Below are 22,324 nucleotides of genomic sequence, written 5' to 3'. Positions count from 1 at the left end.
TTACCAGTACTATCAAAGGTTTATACAATCCCACATTCTATCTACTACCTTTTGCAACTTGATAAACTCTACAACTTTACACATATCTCTTAACATCATTATGAATCTGGGGCCAAAAGTACTGCTCACTCACCAATGCAACTGTTTTGTCAATGCCAAAATGTCCAGCTAAACCTCCATTGTATTTCTCTTTGATTAGGTTCTCTCTCATGGAAATCTTAGGTATGCATAACTGAACTCCCCTGAATAACATCCCATCCTGAATGAAATAAGCCAACCATTTTCTCCTATCAACCATAACTGGTTCTCTACATGCTTTCCAAGGTTCTGCAAAATCCAGGTCTTCATCATACAAGGTCTTCAAATCTTCAAAACCTAATACTATCACTCTCATTTCTGTCAACAAATTCCTTCCCCTACTCAATGCATCAGCAACTTTGTTAGATTTCCCACTTCTAAGCTTCAACACAAAGGTGTAATTCTACAAGAATTTGACCCATCTCATATGTCTCTAATTCAACTTACTTTGAGTGTTCAAATACTGTAAATATTGATGATCTATATACAACACAAACTCCTTAGGCAACAAGTAGTGTCTCCATTTCTTCAAGGCTTGAACTATAGCATAAAATTCCTGATCATACACTGAATATCTCTTCCAGGCATAGTTCAATTTCTCAATGAAATATGCTACTGCTCTCCCTTCTTGACTCAAAAATGATCCTATTGTTGTTCCACTTGCATCAAAATCCACTTGGAATACCTTATTGAAATCTAGTAAAGCTAACACTGGCTACTTAGCCACTTTCTGCTTCAACAATTCAAAACTTTTGTTTGCTCTGGTGGTCCAATTTAATTCCTTCCAATCTCCTCTCATGATCTTAGTCATAGGGTTACAAACTGAACTAAATTTTTTGATAAACTTCCAATAAAAACTATCCAATCCATGAAATGATCTTACATCTCCAATGCTTTCCCATGTAGGCCACTCAACAATGGCTTTCACTTTCTCAGGGTCTATCTTCAAACCATCCTCAGATATCACAAATCCTAAATAGACTAACTCATCCCTCATGAAAGTACACTTCTTGATATTGATCAACAACTTTTCTTCTCTCAACCTTTGTAAAACTTGTCTTAATTGCAACAAATGCTCCTTGTTTGTTCTACTGAAAATAAGAATGTCATCCAAATACATAATAACAAACTTACCCAAGAATTTATTTAATACCTCTTTCATCAGCCTCATGAAAGTGCTCGGTGCATTAGTCAATCCAAAAGGCATCACCAACCATTCATATACTCCTTCATTTGTCTTAAATGCTATCTTCCACTCATCACCTTCTCTTATCTTGATTTGATGATATTTATTCTTCAACTCTATCTTTGTAAAGTATTTTTGTCCACTCAAATAGTCCATTATGTCATCCATCCCAGGCAAAGAAAACCGATATTTCACTGTGATCTTGTTTATTACTCTTGAATCGGTACACATCCTCCATTCTCCATTATTCGTAGGTGCTAATATTGCTAGTACTACACAAGGTCTTAGACTCTCCCTAATCAAACCTTTTTTCAATAGCTCATGCACTTGTCTATTCAATTCTCCATTCTCTGTTTGTGTCAACCGATGTGTAGTTTTGTTAGGAAAACTAGCTCCAGGAACCAAGTCCATGCTTTGACTAATACTTCTAAGAGGTGACAATTCATGAGGTACATTATCTGAAATGATGTCCTCGTATTCTGTCAGCAAATATCTTATCTTTTTTGGGTGTTCTCCTTCCAGGTCCAGTCTCTCATTCTTCTTAGGAATTAAAGAAAAACACACATTCTCATGTCTCAGTCCATCCATGAATTTCCTTCCATCTACTAAATAGATTCTTGCATTTGTACAGACTTCACCCTTCAAAGGTTCCTCCAAAGGTAACAAGGTTTGCTTCATCCCATTGGCCACAATAGTTTATGTATTCTTCCTCTCATCATTTATTGTCTATCTATCAAACTGCCAATGTCTTCCCAACAAAAGATGACAAATATCCATAGGCATAATATCACACAAAACTTCATCATGATGATTCCCAATTTTCAATTTTACCAAGCACTGTTCACTTACTAACAACTTATGTTCATCTTGAATCCATTCTATTTGATAAGGCTTAGGGTGTTTCAATCTCTTCAATTTCAACTTATTCACCATCTCTTCTGAAACAAGATTATTTGAACTACCACTATCAATAACAACTTTACAACACTTACCGAGTACCTTACATCTGGTCTTGAATGGGTTCTTCATCTTCTCTGGTATGACACAAAGCTCTTGTTATCATCAACAGTTCTCCAAGATCCCAATGGTTCCATAAAATACCAGAAATAGTAGAAAGAACAACTGGTAACAACAACGAACACATAATCGGTAAACAATATGAATGAATCTTATAATAGTTTGAAGAATTACACATGCCACATGTTGGATCACATTCGAGGATACAATTAATGCTTACACCACAATTATAAGATCCAGATCATCCACAGAATAGGTCAGCTTTCAGGAACAGTCTGTTGATTCTATCCTGATCTGGACCTCAACCTTCTGGCCTCAGCCCAACTGGATCAGAATCCTACTGGATCTACAACTTCGCATGATCTCAAAACAAAGTCTTCTATCTTCTAAATTCTCTATATTCAAATGATTCACCAACCACACTTTATACCATCCATAATAATAATAAATTGATCAAGTCGGCCCAAAGACCAACTGGTTCATGAAACGTGCAATGGTAACATGACAGCTCAAATCGCTAAGAACAATCTCCAAATCATAAAATGATGTGTGGAACTTTGGGAATACCGGCCAAGGCCCAAAGAGACATCTCCAATGATCTGCAAGTCATAGAGATCAACCGCAACCCGATCCAACTTTTCTCAACACATTTTTGGGCTAATCTCTAAGCACATATCAATCAGGCCAATACTAGAATCCACATCTCACCTGAAACAAATCCAAATTCTATGAAACTTGAACACGGAAAACATCATGAGCACAAGGGAATAAACCCAAAACCACAACGCTAAAAACTCAAACATAAAGAAATGCCATGATCTCAAACAATTCCACTGAAAACTGCTCAATCGGTAAGAACTACACTGGTGGTGCATCAGACTCTCGAGGTTAATTGAAAAGTGAGTAATCTATCAAAAGGTACTTGCAACTGCCTTAGGGGTTCGATGATCTAACTACAACTTCCGACTGCCTCTCCTCAGCGATCTACCGGTCCAAACTATGACCTACCTCACTCGACGATTGATTCAAGTCTCCGCCCACTAACTACCTCAAGCTCAAGATCTAGGACCAACAATCTACCTACAAACCTTGCTCTGCCTCACATTCGACGATCTAAACAAGTCCATAAGTTGCCTCAATCTTCTCTCCAACCAACCCGTGCACAAACAACACCATGTCCAACAACAGGTTCACAAACTAGCTCTGATACCATTTGAAGCAGTCACCAGTGAGGAGGGACCTCAAGGAGATCAGTCTGGACCAATCAACAAGAGTAAACACAACGAAAACACATAGATATGATGGAGGAAATGAAGAAAGATAGTTTTTATTGCATGAAACCTGATTACATCCAACCAGTAATAACCCAAAGGATCTAGTCAACCCAAAAAAATTCAAAACCTGAAGAAGAAGACCTAACATGTAAAATGAACAAGGTTGGCCTCTGCCAAGAGATTGCTCCAAAAAATCCAAAGGAAGAAACATAGAAGGTCGACCACACACCAAGAAACATCAATATCAACGCTCAAGGCTTCACAAGCTTCAGAATGGGTTTTAATAGATCACCAAAATAGGTCTCAGGCAACCGGTAACAAAGGAACAACCAGTTACAAGAAACTATTATGGAAACTGGTGGCGATATCTTGTCAAAAAGTTATCTAAATGAGATGTGATTTGAAAGCAAGAAAGATGTCAATTCTTCAAGTAGAATCCAACTCCATAGGATCTGGTGAGCCAAAATCAGGACACAGAAAGGAAAACTGAAACTGCAAACAAAAAACAAAATAGAAAGGAAAATGTTTTTTTTTTGTTTATTCAAGATTGTTGTGAATCGAGGATTCTCCTGCAGCATAAAATAACCCTAAAAAATTCAAACTAAATAATTTTATTCACCGAGTGTTTCTTTATGGTTATGAGTGCACTCAGTTAACTAGGCTAGATTACAAAAAAATTATTTTCTTTTATAATACTATTGACTTTAAGTGTTTGCTATTTGGTGGACCAATTGAAATCTTTTTGATCATTTTATGACACCTACTTAATGGATTCCATGAGCGTTGTTCAAAATTTTTACTTGAGCCATTATTTGGTTAATGTCATATTGATATAGGACAAAATTAATGAAACAAAACATGAAATAATTTTGGCTCCAAGTGGATGTAATCATTATCACTGTCTAACGTACTAGTTTTTCTTAATCAACAACATACTAACATGGCTAAACATAACACATGACTTTGTCACAACTCAAATGAAAAAAGTTCCTAATGGTTAGTACATTTAAATTATTGTTTAAATTATTATAAGGCTATTCATATGCATTTTCTTCATAAAACTATTGGTCCAATGAATAAGTAAATTGTGAGATCTAGACAAGAGGTACTTAACAAACATGTCTTCACCTAAAACTAGTATATATATATAGACAAGAAATCTTAATTTGGATATTATATATGGAAAAAAAAAATTAATTCGACAAAGAAAGGATATGAGGATCTTAAACAAAATGCATCAATAGGGCCTTGGAGTAAACCAAACCAAAATTTTATTAAAAAAAAAAGAAAAAAAAATAAATAAACATCTTTAATTATACTTAGAATAGAAATGGGCAGCCTATATAAATATAAAAATTAAACTGTAGACCATGTCAGTTTAAAACGAGGGTCCCCGACTCATGTAACTAATGCATGTTGTGTAAACAATAAGAATTATTTTTATTTTGAAGTTTGATTTATTTATAAGACATGCAAAAGCACATTACAAAAGGTTACATAAATAAAAATCACATCAATATGATCTGTTGTAATCTAGGACTATATTGTAGGGAACAATCCTAGTGCAAGTAACATGAAGATATCAACTCTATTACATATATGCAATCTTAATTCTATGTCAAATCTCAAATTTAAATCTTCTCTTACTAATGCTCTTGAATCTAGATGATCAATTTTCCAAGTGAATTTACTAGTTTATGCATTGTTATGACTTACAAGGTCCTTAGAGAAATTTTAAGAACTATTATGAGCCACATATTACCAATGTTTAAATTAATGAATGCATTGTATTAGTTTGTGAGTTTCATAGGCTTGCACAATAATATACAAACTAATTCTTTAACATATTGCAACAATGTTCATTGAAATTATTTCAGATCCAAGTGATTAATTTTGTAATTAAATTAGATACTTTATGCATTGCATACTAGTGCATCACACAAATATTCAAGAAATAAAATTTTAACACTATTGTGAATCTACATTGCCAGTGTTTGAATAAATGGGCGAGTTGCATTGTTTTATGAGTTTTATAAGGCTTGTAATACAATAGACAAATTGATTTTAAAAGGCATTGTAATGTCATTCTTCCATATGCTCTTGGATCCTAATGATTAATTTCTTGATTGAATTGGATAGTTTTTGCATCACATGTATTGTTAAATTAGACAAGAGTTCAAGATAAAATATTGCTATTATTGTGTCCCATATAATTCAAGCTTAAATTTATGAATGTGTTACATTGTTTTGTGAGTTTTACAAAGTTCACACCCTTTTGCGGTCATTATACAATGATAGAGATCTTTCGTATCTCTTATGGATATGTCGTATCTCTTAGGGATTATCGTCGAATAATTCAAAACATTGTGATTCAAGAGTTCGAGACTAGGAGCTTAAGAACATAGCTCAAAGCTACACCTTTCCAAGGGTTAAAAGATAGCTTGATGGAGCCCTTCCTGGTTCAGGTATGCTTCTTTAGGAAAAGATCTTAAAAATTATGTATTCATATTATGCATTTAGCCAGTTTTGTTGTGTAAGCCTTAATGTCCCTAGGGCGAGGTGAATTCGATTTTTTTAGGACCAATGTAATAAGGTGGGTTGTTAGTGTAAATTGATTATATTACATTGCAGGTTGTAGCTAGACAGTTATAAGCATCATATATTTCAAACTGGTACATGACACCCTTATTTAAACATGTTAGCTGTAAATCAAATTATCAATAAAGTTATTAACCATTCACTCTCACTTCCACACCTTTTTGACATAACCATTACACACCAAAATGCAATTACTAGTTATACAACCTTTAAATAATTTAAGAATATTAACTATAATAATACTTCAATAAACATCTCCAAAAATTAAAAAATACAGAAAATATGCAACCTTTATTAAAATAATATATTAATACAACTATAATGATAGCTCAATAACCATCTCGAATTAAAAAGTATACACAATATTGAAATATGTTGTGACCCTGATTCCATGATTACCAATAGGGAACCAAATCGTTTATTTTATGGATTCATTCACCGTAATGATTTCCTAAGATATATAATATCACCCAAACATTTTATTCCAATTTATTCCAAAGAAGGAAAACTAAGATGAAGTAAGAGATCTCCATCACATTCTCAATTTCTATTGTAAAAAAAGTGAAAAATATTTGAAGTCTATCTTTTGATGGGCACTGCTGAAACCACCATGAACATTTAATACTCTTTTATTTTATTATTGTGAAAAAGGTGAATCTACCTGCCGATCTACAGCAAATCGTCCATGTGCGTTACATTTAGGTCGTGCACATCATGATAGGAAAAATATTGAGAAATTCTCTTGGAACAAATCCTCCATGTGCGTTACATTCAGGTCGTCTACATCATGATAGGAAAAATATTGAGAAATTCTCTTGGAACAAATCCTCCATGTGCGTTACATTCAGGTCGTCTACATCATGATAGGAAAAATATTGAGAAATTCTCTTGGAACAAATCCTCCATGTGCGTTACATTCAGGTCGTCTACATCATGATAGGTAAAATATTGAGAAATTCTCTTGGAGCAATCTACTATACATATGTTGCGCGTTTGCCTGCTCTGCCGACACCAACGTATTTCCTCCAAATTCCTAAGTATCAGCCATGGCCTCAAATTTTCTAGAAATAAAAATGTCTGCAAATGCTGCCGCATTCCCTCATTCTTTCGATCTCTGCCTTCATACTCAAATATTGGAGGAAAATTCGGTATCAACCATGGCCTCATATGACCATATTATGAATGAAGAGAAAAGTGTTAGTACTAGTAAAATACTAGTGATTGGAGCCACTGGTTATATTGGTCGCTTTGTTGCTCTTGCAGCTGTAGCTGCAGGCCATCCTACTTATGCTCTTCTAAGACCCACGACTGCATTTGATGCTGCCAAAGAAAAGTGCCTTCATGAATTGAAAGATTCTGGTGTTATCATTGTCTATGTATGTCAGAAATTTTGTCTTAGAGAGATGATTTTTGTAGTCTTGGCCAGAGTGATATGTAAGAAACAGTAGTAACGTGTGTAATTGTTTTGAAATTGTTTTCATAGAGACTATAGATTGTTTTGATTGATTATATGAGTTTAGAATATATAATTAAGCTTTGCTGGTTTGTCCATGGTAATTATTATTGCAGGTGCTTGCCTTATAGTTATAGAGCGACCAGCTTACAACTAATCATGTTTGACTGTCTTGTTGTCAAGTTGGGCATTTAAAAATTATGTTAGGAAGGGTTGTTCAGTCACTCTCCATATTAATGGGTCTAATTTGGCTGGGACTAATAGCTCTCTTATAATTGTAAATGTGTGTTGTAACGGGTCTTGCACATTTTGAAATGAGTATTATTAACGTCTCTGTGTGCTGTAATGGGACTTATTAAAGTACACTGTGTGCTGTAATGGGTCTTATGGAATTTGTAATGGGACTTATAAACATACATTGTCTTATAATGGGTATTTTGCACGGAGATTTAAACGATCACAATTCAATGGTAAAGGCCATGCAAGGCATCGATGTTGTCATTTCTAATGTAGGTGGCGCTCAACTTACAGATCAGCTCAACATTGTAGACGCCATTAAAGAAATTGGCACGGTTAAGGTCAGGTCATAGAACCCAAACATTATTTCTTTTTAATGCTTCTAAGTTGTAACTGACCCAAGAATGGTTGAGCAAATTTGATGCAGAGGTTTCTTCCTTCAGAATTTGGGCATGATATAGACAGAGACAATCCAGTGGAGCCGGGGCTAAGCTTTTACAAAGAAAAGAGACTTATTAGGAGGGCAGTAGAGGCAGCCAACATTCCATACACTTACATCTGCTGCAATTCCATTGCTGGCTGGCCTTACTTTTATCATACCCATCCCTCTGAGCTTCCTCCTCCCCAAGACCAGTTTGAAATCTATGGAGATGGAAACATCAAGGGTAATATGTTATATAATATTATATTAGAGAATGATGCACTCTGATCCGAAATCTAATACTACTAGTTTCTGATTGTATTGATTTATGGGTTGCTAATAACAGCATACTTTGTGACTGGGGAAGACATTGGGAAGTACACCATAAAGGCTGTGGAGGATGTCCGGACTGTTAACAAAATTGTGCATTTCAGACCACCCAAGAATTTTCTCACACTGAATGAGCTTGCAGCAATTTGGGAGAAGAAGATTGGAAAAACTCTTCCTCGGGTTTGTATCTCAGAACAAGATCTCTTGGACTTAGCCAAAGGTATATATTACGATGCAGCATAGTCTATATATTATTTAATTAATGTTAAATGAGTTAATTATATGCGCAGTGGAAAAACGAATTGTTCAGAAATAAAAAGCTAATCAACGACAAACTTGGATTGGACATTTATTAAATAATTTAATATCGATTTTTCTCTGTGCAGCCAACAATATTCCAGAGAGCATAGTGGCTTCCCTGACACATGACATCTTCATTAATGGGTGTCAATACAATTTTAAAATGGAAGAGCCCAAAGACGTGGAAGTTTGTGAGCTTTATCCAGAGATTCTCTACACTACAGTCCAAGATTTCTTCGATGGGTACCTTTGAATTTCAGTATAATCAACCGTTGAATACAGCTCACGGAGTATTGAATAAAATTATTGGAATATTTTTTGCCTACAGTTATGTAACTTGCAGTCTGAAACTCTAGATCTGCCGAATTCTGTGGCAGAAAAATCTCAAAAAAAATCCAAGGAACGTCCGCGTATTTTTATAGTTTGTTAATCAATGTCTTAATTAGAATGAAAATTTCCTATTTTAGATGGAACTAATTATTGCTGTCAGAAATACAAAAATATTTCATGGACTGTATTCTTCACCATTCTTTTATTTTCCATCCAATGGTAAGGAAAGATATTTCTAGTATATATAGACTTCCATTTGTATCTTCTATAGATGATAGTTTTGCCCATCGAAAATTAGAGAAATAAATAATATCAATAATAATGTAGAATAAAATATTAAAAATAATAATTTATAACATAGATTTAATGTGGTTTATTTAATATGGACTACATTCAAGAGAAACAAATGTTTTTTTTATTCTATTATCTAACAAAGTGCAAATTACAATCTTGCAATGAAAATCGCAGCCGTGTGTTATATCAATGCACTCACTCTGTATCAAATATCTTGACTTTTCACATTCCACAACTACTTATTTATCAAACAATTTTAGTGATTTACAAAGGCCAGTTTACATACCAAAATAACAATGGACTCCTTTATTAAATAATGGAGAAACAATTTCTTTTGATGCTTTTCCCTTGAGCCCCCAATCGAAGGCGTTTTCTGACCTTCCTGCACTTCCATGTTAAATTATTTGTAGCGAAAATGCAATTGTCAAGTCACCAAAATTTAAGATCGATGGCATGATCAATTTTCACATACCAATAGAAGATAAACTAGATAAAGAATGAGTACATCCTTAATTTTGTTAAGATTATCAAATTCATGCTAGTATTTTAAATCTGATGAAATTATTTTCTCTCTCTTACGTGGGAGGCCCATCCTTGGATTGGAATTGACATTATGTATTTTGATTTCATTCGAGTTGATTCCTTATGATGTTTTATATGATTATGATATTTTGGATATTTGATTTAGTATTAGACCTTGGTTATGATTGCATTATGTGTAGAGTAACTTAATTATGCTTTTATAATCTTTTATATGCTTAAAAGTAAAATTGAGAATGCAATGTTGGATTGTTGAAATGTAGTACTAACTTAGAATGATTAGAAGTCTAATTGGGTTTAGTACTATGATCGTAATTATCTTGTTTTAATTATATAGAAATTTTTACAATATTGTGATGATTCTAAATCCTGATGATTGTATTTAATTAGAAAGGATATAAATTGTAGCTTATGTGTGAATGTGTTTGTTTACTTTATGTTGCTTCAGCTATGATATTTTTTTTGAACATATTGACATGTCAATGCAAGTTTATATATTTAATTCTATGGTCTGTAGAATCTAACATCCCTTGGAAACTATAAATGTGATTAATCCCATAACATCAACTATAATCTATTTGGAAGGACTATAGTCTCATTGTGATGTAATATTTTTGTGATGTAGTTTGAGACATGTCTATTTGTGAGTTTTTTATGTCATTACATATTTGAATTTGATTATCAAGTCAAGTTGGCATCCAAGTTGACATTTTTAGACTTAGTGCTAAAGGAATTTTAATGTTTTAAAAAAATCAATTAATAAGTTTTTTTTATGATTTATAAATTACTTGGGTGGGTATCTATGAAATAAGTACCCTTTTAATTTCTTACCTTGGACTTTGGCTAAGATGTGACACCTCAATGTGCTCCTAATATGTTTTGACAACACTAAGGTTCATTGGGATGGTGTTGGGATGAAGGTGAACAATGAATATATCTTGATCTTGTAGTGGAATACATGCATGGGAAAGGATACTTTTGTCTTGATTTAACATCTTAGCTACATCTTGTTGGATTGTAAGGTATATCTTGATCTTGATTTGAAGGAGGATACGTGGATGCTATGGAGTGTGTAATTTGTTCTAAACAATCTATAGTGTAATCATAGACCATGGTGGACTAACAAACATTCTTGGAGGGGCTACCCTTGTTATAGGAATCTTCTTTTTCAAGTTTAAGGAGTGGATCCTTGAAAGTCTTGAGATAATTGTATGTGCTAGGGGGAGTGTCTTCAATAGTAACATCACCTTTGTCTATAAGATCTTGGATGAGATGTTTCAATTTATTAGAATTTGAAGTCTTGTGTCTTTTAATTCTATGATAGTTGCAAACCTCATTTTTTTTAATACCATGGTGGTTTTATTGCTAGTTCTTGATTTCTAGCTTTAGGTATTGTGATAATTTTATCTTGAACTAGTTTTGGCAAGGCACTTTCCATAGTTTCCTCAAGGGGAGTGAATTTTCTCCATGGTGTGTTGTTTTGTCTATATGTGTTGTTTCATCTAGAAAAGGTGCTTCCTTGTGTGTTTGTTGATATGTTGGATTGGGTTTGAATAGATTTTAATTCCATTACACCATCATTGACAAAATTATTTCTCTTAGATGTTGAAGGGTTGTCCTTGTTGTCTTTGTAAATATTCAACGAACCTTTATCAATAGGATCATTTTTTATGTTTATCCACTTTTTAATGATCTTATCATATGTATCAACACATTAAACATGCGAATGAAATCCCATCTATTGTTTTAAATTTTGAACATATATGTTAACAAGTTATGTTTTAGGAAAGTGATAAGGGAACCTTCTTGATAGATTTCTCCATCCTTGTAAGAAGAAAGAAAATGTCCCCATTTCTTTATTTTGTGTTAAATAAATCAGTCATAGAAACCTCATGTTCAATGTTGCATGACAATTGTGAGATAACCTTATCTACCAGCTCATGAAAGGACTTGGTCCCATCACTTAAATGTGAAAACCAACTTTATCTAGACCAACTCATGAAAGGACTTGGCCCCATGAGGTAAATGTGAAAACCACTCAAATTGACCTCCCAGGCTTCTTGGAAAGAGGCACATAGGATAAATATCATTGTAAGCCACCTCCTAGTAAGCCAGATAAAACTCTTACATGCTCATGAGGATTACCTTTTCCTTTATACTTGTCAAATTTAGGAACCTCAAAGTGTTGGGGAAAAGGTATTGTGGGAATAGATCTATCAAACGGATAGGACATATGTCCTCAAGGTTATAACTCTTCTTAGTGCTACCAATTTCTGTATTAGCTATCTTTTAGTGAAATATATATATTTGGGATGCCAAGTCACTTAAGGGTATTAATGGAAATGAGTTGATGTTATAAGTGGAAATTGATGGTTGATTTTGAGGGATGTAAGTGGAGGTAAGAGGTTAAGTATGTGTATGGTAAGTAGAGATAAGTGGTTGAGTAGGTGAATTATGGTTTTTATAAGCATAGGAATGAGATGTCATAGGTTGGGTTTGTTGATAAGTGGAGGCGTGGGAGTACATCGGCTCAACGTTTCTGGTAAGTTGAGACATGTGAGGTCATTGGTTGAATTTGTTGATGGATGGAAACAATGTGGGATGTGGTTTGTTGTGGTATTGATGAGGATGTAAGCTGGGATGCTACTTGGCGTGGTTGTGGAGGATTTTATAGAATGGACATGCCTATGGATGGTGGATTGGAAGATGTCATGGAAGAGGATGGACTTGGTGTAGGTTGATCTATGTTAGTGAAGGTATCAAAATCGTAATGTAACTTGGAACCCCTTTGAGCTAGCAACCCAAACTAGTGATTGGGATTTGAATTAAGGACCATTTCCAACACTTTCATACCCTTAAGGTCTTGTTAAAATTATCTTTTGTCTGCTAATGTTGGTTCTTGTTGCTCATCTTGTTTAGAGGGGAATACCCATGAAGTTGCATGTTCAAGTTTTAATTTTGAGTGTTGTGAGAGTGTTCTTGGGGAGGTGTTTGTGAAGGTGTTCCACTCTTAAGTTCCTCTTTTGTTAATTTCATGTTTTCTTATTTTGTGATATTATGGTTTTCATGCAATGTCTTGAATATGATTGGATACTTTGATCTAGATGAAATATTTTTGTTGTTTCAAAGCCAAAATTGATCAAAGTTGAACCAGATCTTTAAACTTCAAAATGATAATAGTAAAGATAAAAAAATTTCCTTGAACTACACTTGTGAGCCCAAGAAAATGGACACATAGTGAAATACACCAACTCAAGAGTAGAGATTGAATCAAAATTCAATATACTCACCAAAGATAAAAGATAGCTCTTCAACTTGGAATAGACTTGTGAAACCAAGTAAAAAGAAAGAATGATAATGGAAACAGAAATAGAGAAGATCAAACTTAGACTTTGATGCATTTAAGCAATGATATGGAAATATTCCTAGATCATTATCTTGTTTTCCAAATCTTATCACGATATGCAGTTTTTTATTCAATTTTGTAAGTTTTTGTTTGTTTCTGTTGGTGTAAATAATTATTCATCTTGGTTATTATTACACCTTACTTAAGTTTACTTAGGAAATGCATTTCATAGTAGTTTGGGTATGAGACACTTGGGTGTTTGTACCACATTGGGATAGTGTGTGTAGGATAATTTCCACCTTTTATGGTGTGATCTTGTTGTTACACTCCACATTCAGTGGGTGATCCACCTCATGTGGACTATTATATTATTTCTCCTACCTACCCACACCTATTTCCTACCTACCCTTGTTTCTTATTGAGCCACATGTCATGTTTGTGTGCTCACATATCCATATAACCTTGCCTATATAAGTAGGCTCATATTCATTTTATGTAACAATGAATGCTTAATGATCCAGTTGATCATATTTTTCATCTTGATAGAATACAGTTTATTTCTATCATCTATTTTGTTCTCTCTTATTTGTGCTTTCCATTGCCTCTTGATCTTGGCAAAATCTCACATGGTATCAGAGCTGGTCCATGTCTCACATGGTATCAGAGCCATTAGAGTGTCATTGGTTTGCTAATTGAGAGAAATTTGATGCTATTTGGGGTTTGCATTTTGGATCTTTCTATTGCAGGTTATTATTGAAGCTTGATGGGTCAAATCTAAGGTTACCATTGGATTGAGGAGGTCCAAGAAAGTCAGTTTTACCTTTTGTTTCATCCAAATCGGACTTTAGAGGCCAAATCTAGAGGCATTTGAAGTTTGACGCTGGGGCGGAAATTTTCCAGAAATTATAATTTTGCAGGCAATTTTCAAATAGCGATATCTCACTCATCCGAACTCCTTTTTTCGAGCAATTTTTTTTTTTTTTTGGGGTAGAATTTCATGATCTGTACAATGGTGTAGGAGTTTTCTATTTCTCAAATACAGGTTTTTCGGAAATCATGAAATCCCAATTTTTACAACTTTGGAGGCTTCATTTGGGCTCATATGGACTCCTTTTTAGGTGCCAATTTTTTTGAAAGTGCATATTTTTTCATCTACTTTCATAATCTGCCATTTGTTTGCAGTAGTTTTAAGTAGAAATTGTACTTTCATTATTTGACCATTTTTGGCATATTTGGTACTTGCATTTTGCTTGGATCTTAGTTTAGATCACTAGCCATATTTGTTGAAGTCTCTTAGATCTCATTTTGAGAAGTTGCAAATTGAAATCAGAAGTCCACTTTGCCTTGTTGTACAAGTGGCCCATTGTATATGCACTAAGTATAAAGTGCCAAAATCACCATTTTGGGGTACTTTGATTGAGTGAATTTGGGGGGGTGTCTCTTGTGCTTTTGTACTCTTGTGTTCCTTCCTTTTTGCTGCTATAAGTTCTTCTAAGTTTCCTCTCTTAACTCCTCATAATTATGCTACTTGGAAAATTGATGCATGGAGTAAACTTATGGAAAGAGGACTAACTCATTATATTGATGGAACTATTGTTGCTCCTATTGATCCTAAGGTTGATCTAGTTGGTCACTTGGATTGGCTCACTAAAAATATCATTGCAATTGGTACCTTAAGAAAGTATGTATCAAATGATCTCATTTTTCATATTGAGAAATGTACTCTAATCAAGGATGCTTGGAAAAAGTTTCAAGACTTATATGGTCAAGTTGATGAGATTAGGGGATATCAAATTGATAATGATCTCACCATGTTGGATCCCAAGAACTTTGATACTATACAAGATTATGTCACTAAGGCAAATGAGTTGAGGGCACAACTCAAAGATTGTGGCATTGATAAGAAGGATACTCAATTGATATTCAACTTGATAGGAAAGGTTCCACAAGAATATGCAGCATTTGTTTCTAGTTTCCAAACCCATAGGATGACAATGCGTTCAAGCTACACAATGCCTACATTTGATGCTTTCAATGAAATGTTGATGATGGAACAAACTAAGTTGATAAGCATGGGCATTATTAAGGCTTCTAAGTCTCAAGCATTAGTAGCAAATCAAGGGAACAAAGGAAATCAAGGAAAGGACAACTCAAACAAGTAGAAATGGCAATCAAAGCCTAAGGACAAAGCATCATCCTCTCCACAACAAGGAGATACATCCTCTTCCAAGAGGGATAATTCACCAAAGAGGGAGAAACCTACTTGTGCCTATTGTAAAAAGTTTGGTCATGAGGAGCGTCATTGCCATTTTAAAAAGATTGATGAGCTCACACATATCATCAAAAAGAATAACATTTATTTGCCTAATGTCTACAAGAAGGATGATTCATCAACTTCCACTTCCTCACATTCAAAAGGAAAAGGGAAAGCATTCATGGCTTCTACAAGTGGGAAGACTCACTCTTTTGGGACAAGAAAAGGAAAAGCTCTTTGTGCTACTACTAGTCATGATTCAGAGAGATGGCTTCTAGATTCAGGGGCTTTTCATCATATGGCATCTTCACAGTCTATGTTCTCTACATTTGAGCCTTGCACCATGCCACAGATTTTGATGGGCAATCATACATACATGGATGTGATTGGGAAAGGATCTATTGACATCGGGGATAACTCCTTCAATGATGTGTTGTGTGTACCCCACTTGACAAACAATCTCCTTTCCATCTATCAAATCACACATGGCGCAACTAAGAGAGTTGTGGAGTTCACACCTGAGTCAGTTTTCATTAGAGATTTGGAGACTAGAGCTATCATTGCGACTGGGGTGGTTGATCATGCATCTCGGTTATACTCCTTTTCAGATTTTGTTGATGATGATTTCACATTTGATGATTCTACACATGATGATCACACTTCTTGTGATGGTTCAGTTTTTGAGGAGAACTTTGGACACTTGAACATGGGGATTCTCACATGTGACCCCGATCTTGAGCCTTGTATTTCATCTCCTCATATTGATATCACATCACCTATTGCACATGATGGTGCGAATAGTGCGACAGTTTTGCCTTCATGTGATTCAGTGCAGCCGTATATTCATTGTCTTCCAGCTTCAGATTCATGGGATGATTACTTGACAGACATTGCAGGTTTGTTTGTGGAATCCTACATTGCAGATTTGGGAGACATCATTGATGACATTCATCTTCTCTTTGATGATGGTGATCCTTCTTCTATTGTTGCGAGGGAACACTCTGACCCTCTTGTTCATTCTCTACATGATCATTCTTTTGAGGTTGATATGATTGTGGATACTTATGTACAACAGTTGGAGGAGGTCTCTTTATTTTTTGAGGAGACATGTGAGTCTTTGGGACATGTTCTACATCCATCTCCACTAGATCTTGGAGTGCCTTTTTCAGCAGTGTGGCACAGTTTACCACCTTTGGAAGGGGTATCTTTCAGTATCAACATGGGGATACTTGAGCAGTTTTCAGAGATTCCTTTCATCATGAAATTTTTTCATACATCTTCCCTTCATGATTGGGGAGACTTCATGGATACACCTTTGGTTTTGTTTCTTCCTAAGGGGAGGAATGTTGTTCGACATTCGTGGAGCAGTTTCTTCATACATCAAACTTCTATCATTAGTGAAGATTTCACATTGAGGGGGTGCTTCCTAGCTTCTCTTCTTCTCTCATATGGGGGGGACTTTTTCCTCACATGGGGTTTTGTCCTTCACATACTTCTATGAGAGTTTTTTGTATCTAGTTTTTCATCTCTCTTTTGGGGGAGGGTTTTTTCCCATTGGGTTTTTCTCTCTTTCCCCACTTTGTGAGAGATTTCATTGCATTGGTTTGCATGCTTTTGCATTTGTACATGGGTACCTAACATGGCCTAGTAGTCGAGACCCATCTTGCATTGCTTAGTTGCATTGTAGACTTAAGTGCATTCCCTTAAGTTGCACTTAAGGGGGGGTGTTGGTGCAAATAATTATTCATCTTGGATATTATTACACCTTACTTAAGTTTACTTAGGAAATGCATTTCATAGTAGTCTGGGTATGAGACACTTGGGTGTTTGTGCCACATTGGGATAGTGTGTGTAGGAGAATTTCCACCTTTTATGGTGTGATCTTGTTGTTACACTCCACATTCAGTGGGTGATCCACCTCATGTGGACTATTATATTATTTCTCCTACCTACCCACACCTATTTCCTACCTACCCTTGTTTCTTATTGAGCCACATGTCATGTTTGTGTGCTCACATATCCATATAGCCTTGCCTATATAAGCAGGCTCATATTCATTCTATGTAACAACGAATGCTTAATGATCTAGTTGATCATATTTTTCATCTTGATAGAATACAGTTTATTTCTATCATCTATTTTGTTCTCTCTTATTTGTGTTTTCCATTGCCTCTTGATATTTACAAAATCTCACATGGTATCAGAGCTAGTCCATGTCTCACAGTTTCAGTTGTTGTTTCAAGTTTGACATTGAATTTTTAATATTTTTTTGACAGTTTGAAGGTTTGATTTTCTATTTGTTTTGAAAATTTGAAACAAGATTGATGCTAAACAAAAACACAGGTATATATGACAATTATGCATGAATACGCAACAATTGTGGAACAACACTATGCAATTGCACAACAATATGTGATAATTACACATGAATTCTATGCAAGTGGGTAGGTTTAGGTAATAGAAGCATATCAAGATGATAAAAGTGCAGTTTTAGTGTATGCATGTAATTTTTAGTAGGGTTTTCAATTTTGGCAATGGTTTTTTCAGTTTTTGAAAGAGATTTGATTGAAGAATTATTGCAATTGAACAAGTCTTAAATGCATAAACAAAAAATGAAAAATGCATACTCTTTTAGATCCACAAATATAAATTTTTTGACCTTGATTGTTTTCAATTTTTATGTTTTTCTTCTTTGAACTTTGATTATATGTGCAAACTTACATTCATGAAATTAAAAAAGAAAACACATTATCTATGGCTTAATTTTGGTTCTTGTCCCCTTTTGGTTTAAAGTGGAAGAGATCTAAATGCTCAAGCACATAAGACACATCAACAAACCTACCCATGAGGGATCATCAATCCTTGTATGACAAGAAAAGATGACCAAAAAATTCAATTATAGACTTTACAAGCTCAATTAGGGGTATCCTCTATATACCACAAGGGCTCGTTGAGACCTAAATTTGTAGATGAAAGGGAACATAGAAAAACAACAAAAAGGAAAGGGAAACCTGCTCTCCCAATTCACCTCTCTAAGATATAAAGTTTTTAGAAGCAAAATTTAGATTGGTAATATTCCACATTCTAGAAGTGTGACTTTTGATTCAACTCTCACAGTCCCACTTTTTATACTTTTCGAAAACATGGAAGTTGAAGTCATCCACTAGAGTTAAGCAAAGGGCACCAATGTAAGTAGAAGCGATTAAGTAAGTAGAGCTTTGGGATTAAAAGACAATGGTTTATGTTAAGCAAAGGGCACCAATGTGCAGAGCAACTAAGGCAAGTAGGAGCGATTAAGCAAGGTGGCGTGGATGGAGAGGCGGGGTCCCATACACAAAGCTAAAGCGGCAAACCAAACTCGACAGCTGAAAAGTCGGCACCAAAAGTCATCAACCACAAATGAAACACGGCTCAAATAAATTGGAGTCTTTTCACTTAACAAAGCACGACTCAAATAGCTATACGTGGGCCAGCGAAATAAATCCAAGCCATATTGAATGCGCCAACCGGTACATTAATGAAATGCATAGATTAATGGAGGAGACTGCTGAAAGAAAAATGACCCATACGGAGCTAAAAGCAATGAATACATTCTCCTGGGGCATGCCAAAACCTGATCCAAACAAAATAAGTGACCTGATCAAAGAAGATGAATCTTCAAAGCCAATAGATCAACTGCCTGGTTGCCACCCAATAATATACGGCTTGCAAATCATGGGCCTCTGCAGATGAACTTCTCCGCTAATCAATGCACAATGATCGGATCAAACAAAATCACGCGCTGACAGAGAGGAGAATAATAGTACATATTAAGTTTATATTTTTAGGTTTAAAAGTGTTAAACATTGAGAGTTGACTGATATTTTCAAGGCTTAACATGTTGCTTATTGTAATACCCTAAAAATGGTCATCTAAACCATGAGCCCTTAATCTTGACAACATCACCAAGGTCCTAACCAAAGGCAATTAAATAAATCTTGAGCACATAATGAATTCTTTAATCATCAAATGTCACATGGCAAAATTAATCAATCAATATTAATTAAATATTTATTTAATTAATTAAATCATTCCAAGAAAATCATTTTAAACAATTATCTTATTTATTTTAATTGAATATCCTTACATATTTAATTAAATAAACCAATTTGCCATTAAATCATCAAAAAGAGGAATTTAATTAAATAAATCAATTGAGCACAAATCTTCAAAAATAGAAATAAATCAGAAAAAGGAATTAATTGACCAAGAAAGAATTAAAAATTTGAGAAAAGAAATCAATTGGAAACAATCTTGAAAAACAAATTAAAAAAATTGATAAATAATCTCAGAGAAAGCAATTAAAACAATTAAATATTCAAATTGAATGAAATAGAGAATAAATCAATTTTTTTCTAATTTTATCTTATTTTTAGTTCAATTTCCTTTAAAACTGAGAAAAGCATCCAATCACATCAATTCACCTGGATTGTGCTTCCTCTTGGAAAATCTTGACCGCTCATCATCATTTGATCTCAGCCGTTGGTTTCTTTCTGAATTTTCTATAAATTCAGGCTCTCATCTCTCATTCAAAAAAAGATCCTAGAGGCTGGAGAATATATTGTTATTATACTATTTTTGCTCTAGGTTTATTGAATATTGCATATTAATTATTTCATATTGATTTAAATCATTTAGCTTAATATTGCAAAAATCTTGTTAGATTAATATTGCATCCATCTAGCATTCATCATGTTCATATAGATAAAATCCTTCATCTTGATGTTGTCTAGTCACTAGATAGCTTAGCAATCTGAGAGCAATCTTATACTCGCATCTTTTAGAAGGCAATGGATTGATTTGTTATGATTTTCATATTCATTGATTATATCTGTCTAACCATGCATGTAATGACTTGATTGAAGTGTTGTGCTTACAGATATAGGTCCACTTTTCACACACACACTTATGACATGTGATCATATTAAGAATACATTTCTAAACTTTAAAGTGCTAAACACTTAGAGTTGACTTAATATGTTGCTTAATGTGTGATTTAAGGCTGGTCGAAGAACAAGGGCTCAAGGGTAGCCGATCGGGTCCAACATAGAATATGCTGATGAGCAATAGAAACCAAAGATTCTAGCCTTCACAGATCAAAAATCACTCACAGACAATGCATAAGGATGGACCTCTGCTCAAAAGGAAATCCCAATCATAGAAAATAGATGATGCCTCAAAAAGGAGACACCGACAACTTCTACAATCTAATTTCCTCATTTTTGACAACAATCAGACCAATAAGATCTGCATCAATAGTAAGTAGACTCCACATAGCGTAAAAATTGGTCACCTCTGATGTCATTGCTACAGCCTGGCAAACACACTCCTATGTGAGCTTGTAGAAATCGGATGGCTTAAATCACAGACTAAGCTTTGACATCTAAACTTAGAAGTGTTAAACATTCACAATTAATTGACATTCTCTAAGCTTAAAATGTTTCTTAGTGTGTGTGGTTTAAGGCCATATAAATGGATTGCAAGCCACTGTTCTTTTTGCAAGCTTCACAAAATAAGTAAAACCGCCGTAGATCTAGGCCGACAAAGTGCCTTGCACAAGAAATGAAGTCAGATCCAATTAAGCAAACTCTACATGAACAAGAGATCTGACGTAGACCAATCACAAAAATTTGTGTATTCGTCTGCTGAAGATATCTATAGTTCAGGTGCCCAAACCGTTCATGCCAAAGTTTGCTCATAGAATCTGCTTGACCAATAAGGGATGATCTTGATAAAAATTCAAATCCATTAAACCTATACAAACAAGACTCGTGATCATATGTCCCTGCTACAATAGCCTTGTCAATATCCTGCATCTCATTTGAAAGAACAACTTGAGTTTTATAAAGATGATATTATATTGTTGACAGATAAAGGTTGGTCATTATGCTTGTATTGGAATTGTTTAGACAATATCTAGTTTGTGACTAATCTATTTGAAAGACTGGTCCTAAAAATTTGTAATTCTTTTTGGTACAAATAAATTTGAATGATCTCCAAAAAAGTGGACACGTTACAAGAATACGTTTTCGACATAGAGTATATTACAAGAAATAAAAATGTTATGTTATTTTTCTTTAATGGTTTTATGTTTATAGTAAAACATTTGAAGTGCTTGGATATAGTTTTGGAAATTTTGGAATAGTATTTTTATTCCAAAGACTACAAATGTGAGTTTGGATTAATTTTATTTATATATTTAGAACATATTGTAAGTGTCAAAGTTTTATATATGGATCCATAAAATATCCAAACTATTCTATATTGGCCACATCCTATCATATTAACATAGTTGAAAAAGATTCTTAAAGTTGTGTCGTTATTATAGAAGGTTTGTGAAAAAATTCTTTAAACTTGTTGCACCTTTACTAGATTTAAATTTCTCAAGTTAATTTTAAAACATTTAAAGAAATAATAAGATCATATCTTGTACTTACAATTCCTAATTTTTTATTACCATTTGTTGTAAATTGTGATGCATTAGAAGGCATTGAGGATATTGTAACCTAAAAGGCTACATCCCATATCTCTTGAGAGAAAAAGATACAATGATTTGAAAAGAGCATACTATATTTATGACAAAGAAATGTTGGTCATTATGAATGCATTGGTCAGTTTAGATAATTT

General features: G+C 34.3%; 1 protein-coding gene across 1 annotated transcript; it reads left to right on the top strand.

Annotated features, from left to right (window-relative positions):
* Positions 1–395: 395 nt before the first annotated feature.
* LOC131029267 (leucoanthocyanidin reductase-like) lies at positions 396–9,179 on the top strand (the record flags this gene model as incomplete). The annotated part of the gene is made up of 6 exons (XM_057959690.2): positions 396–439; positions 7,361–7,533; positions 8,054–8,184; positions 8,271–8,508; positions 8,611–8,814; positions 8,981–9,179. Coding segments are annotated over 6 exons (957 nt in total), but the record flags the coding sequence as incomplete, so codon positions are not given.
* Positions 9,180–22,324: the final 13,145 nt, after the last annotated feature.

Source organism: Cryptomeria japonica, unplaced genomic scaffold, assembly GCF_030272615.1.
Source record: "Cryptomeria japonica unplaced genomic scaffold, Sugi_1.0 HiC_scaffold_30, whole genome shotgun sequence".
NCBI lineage: Eukaryota > Viridiplantae > Streptophyta > Pinopsida > Cupressales > Cupressaceae > Cryptomeria > Cryptomeria japonica.
The sequence above is the reverse complement of the archived record's forward strand: the minus strand, read 5'-3'. Positions and strand labels throughout refer to the sequence as shown.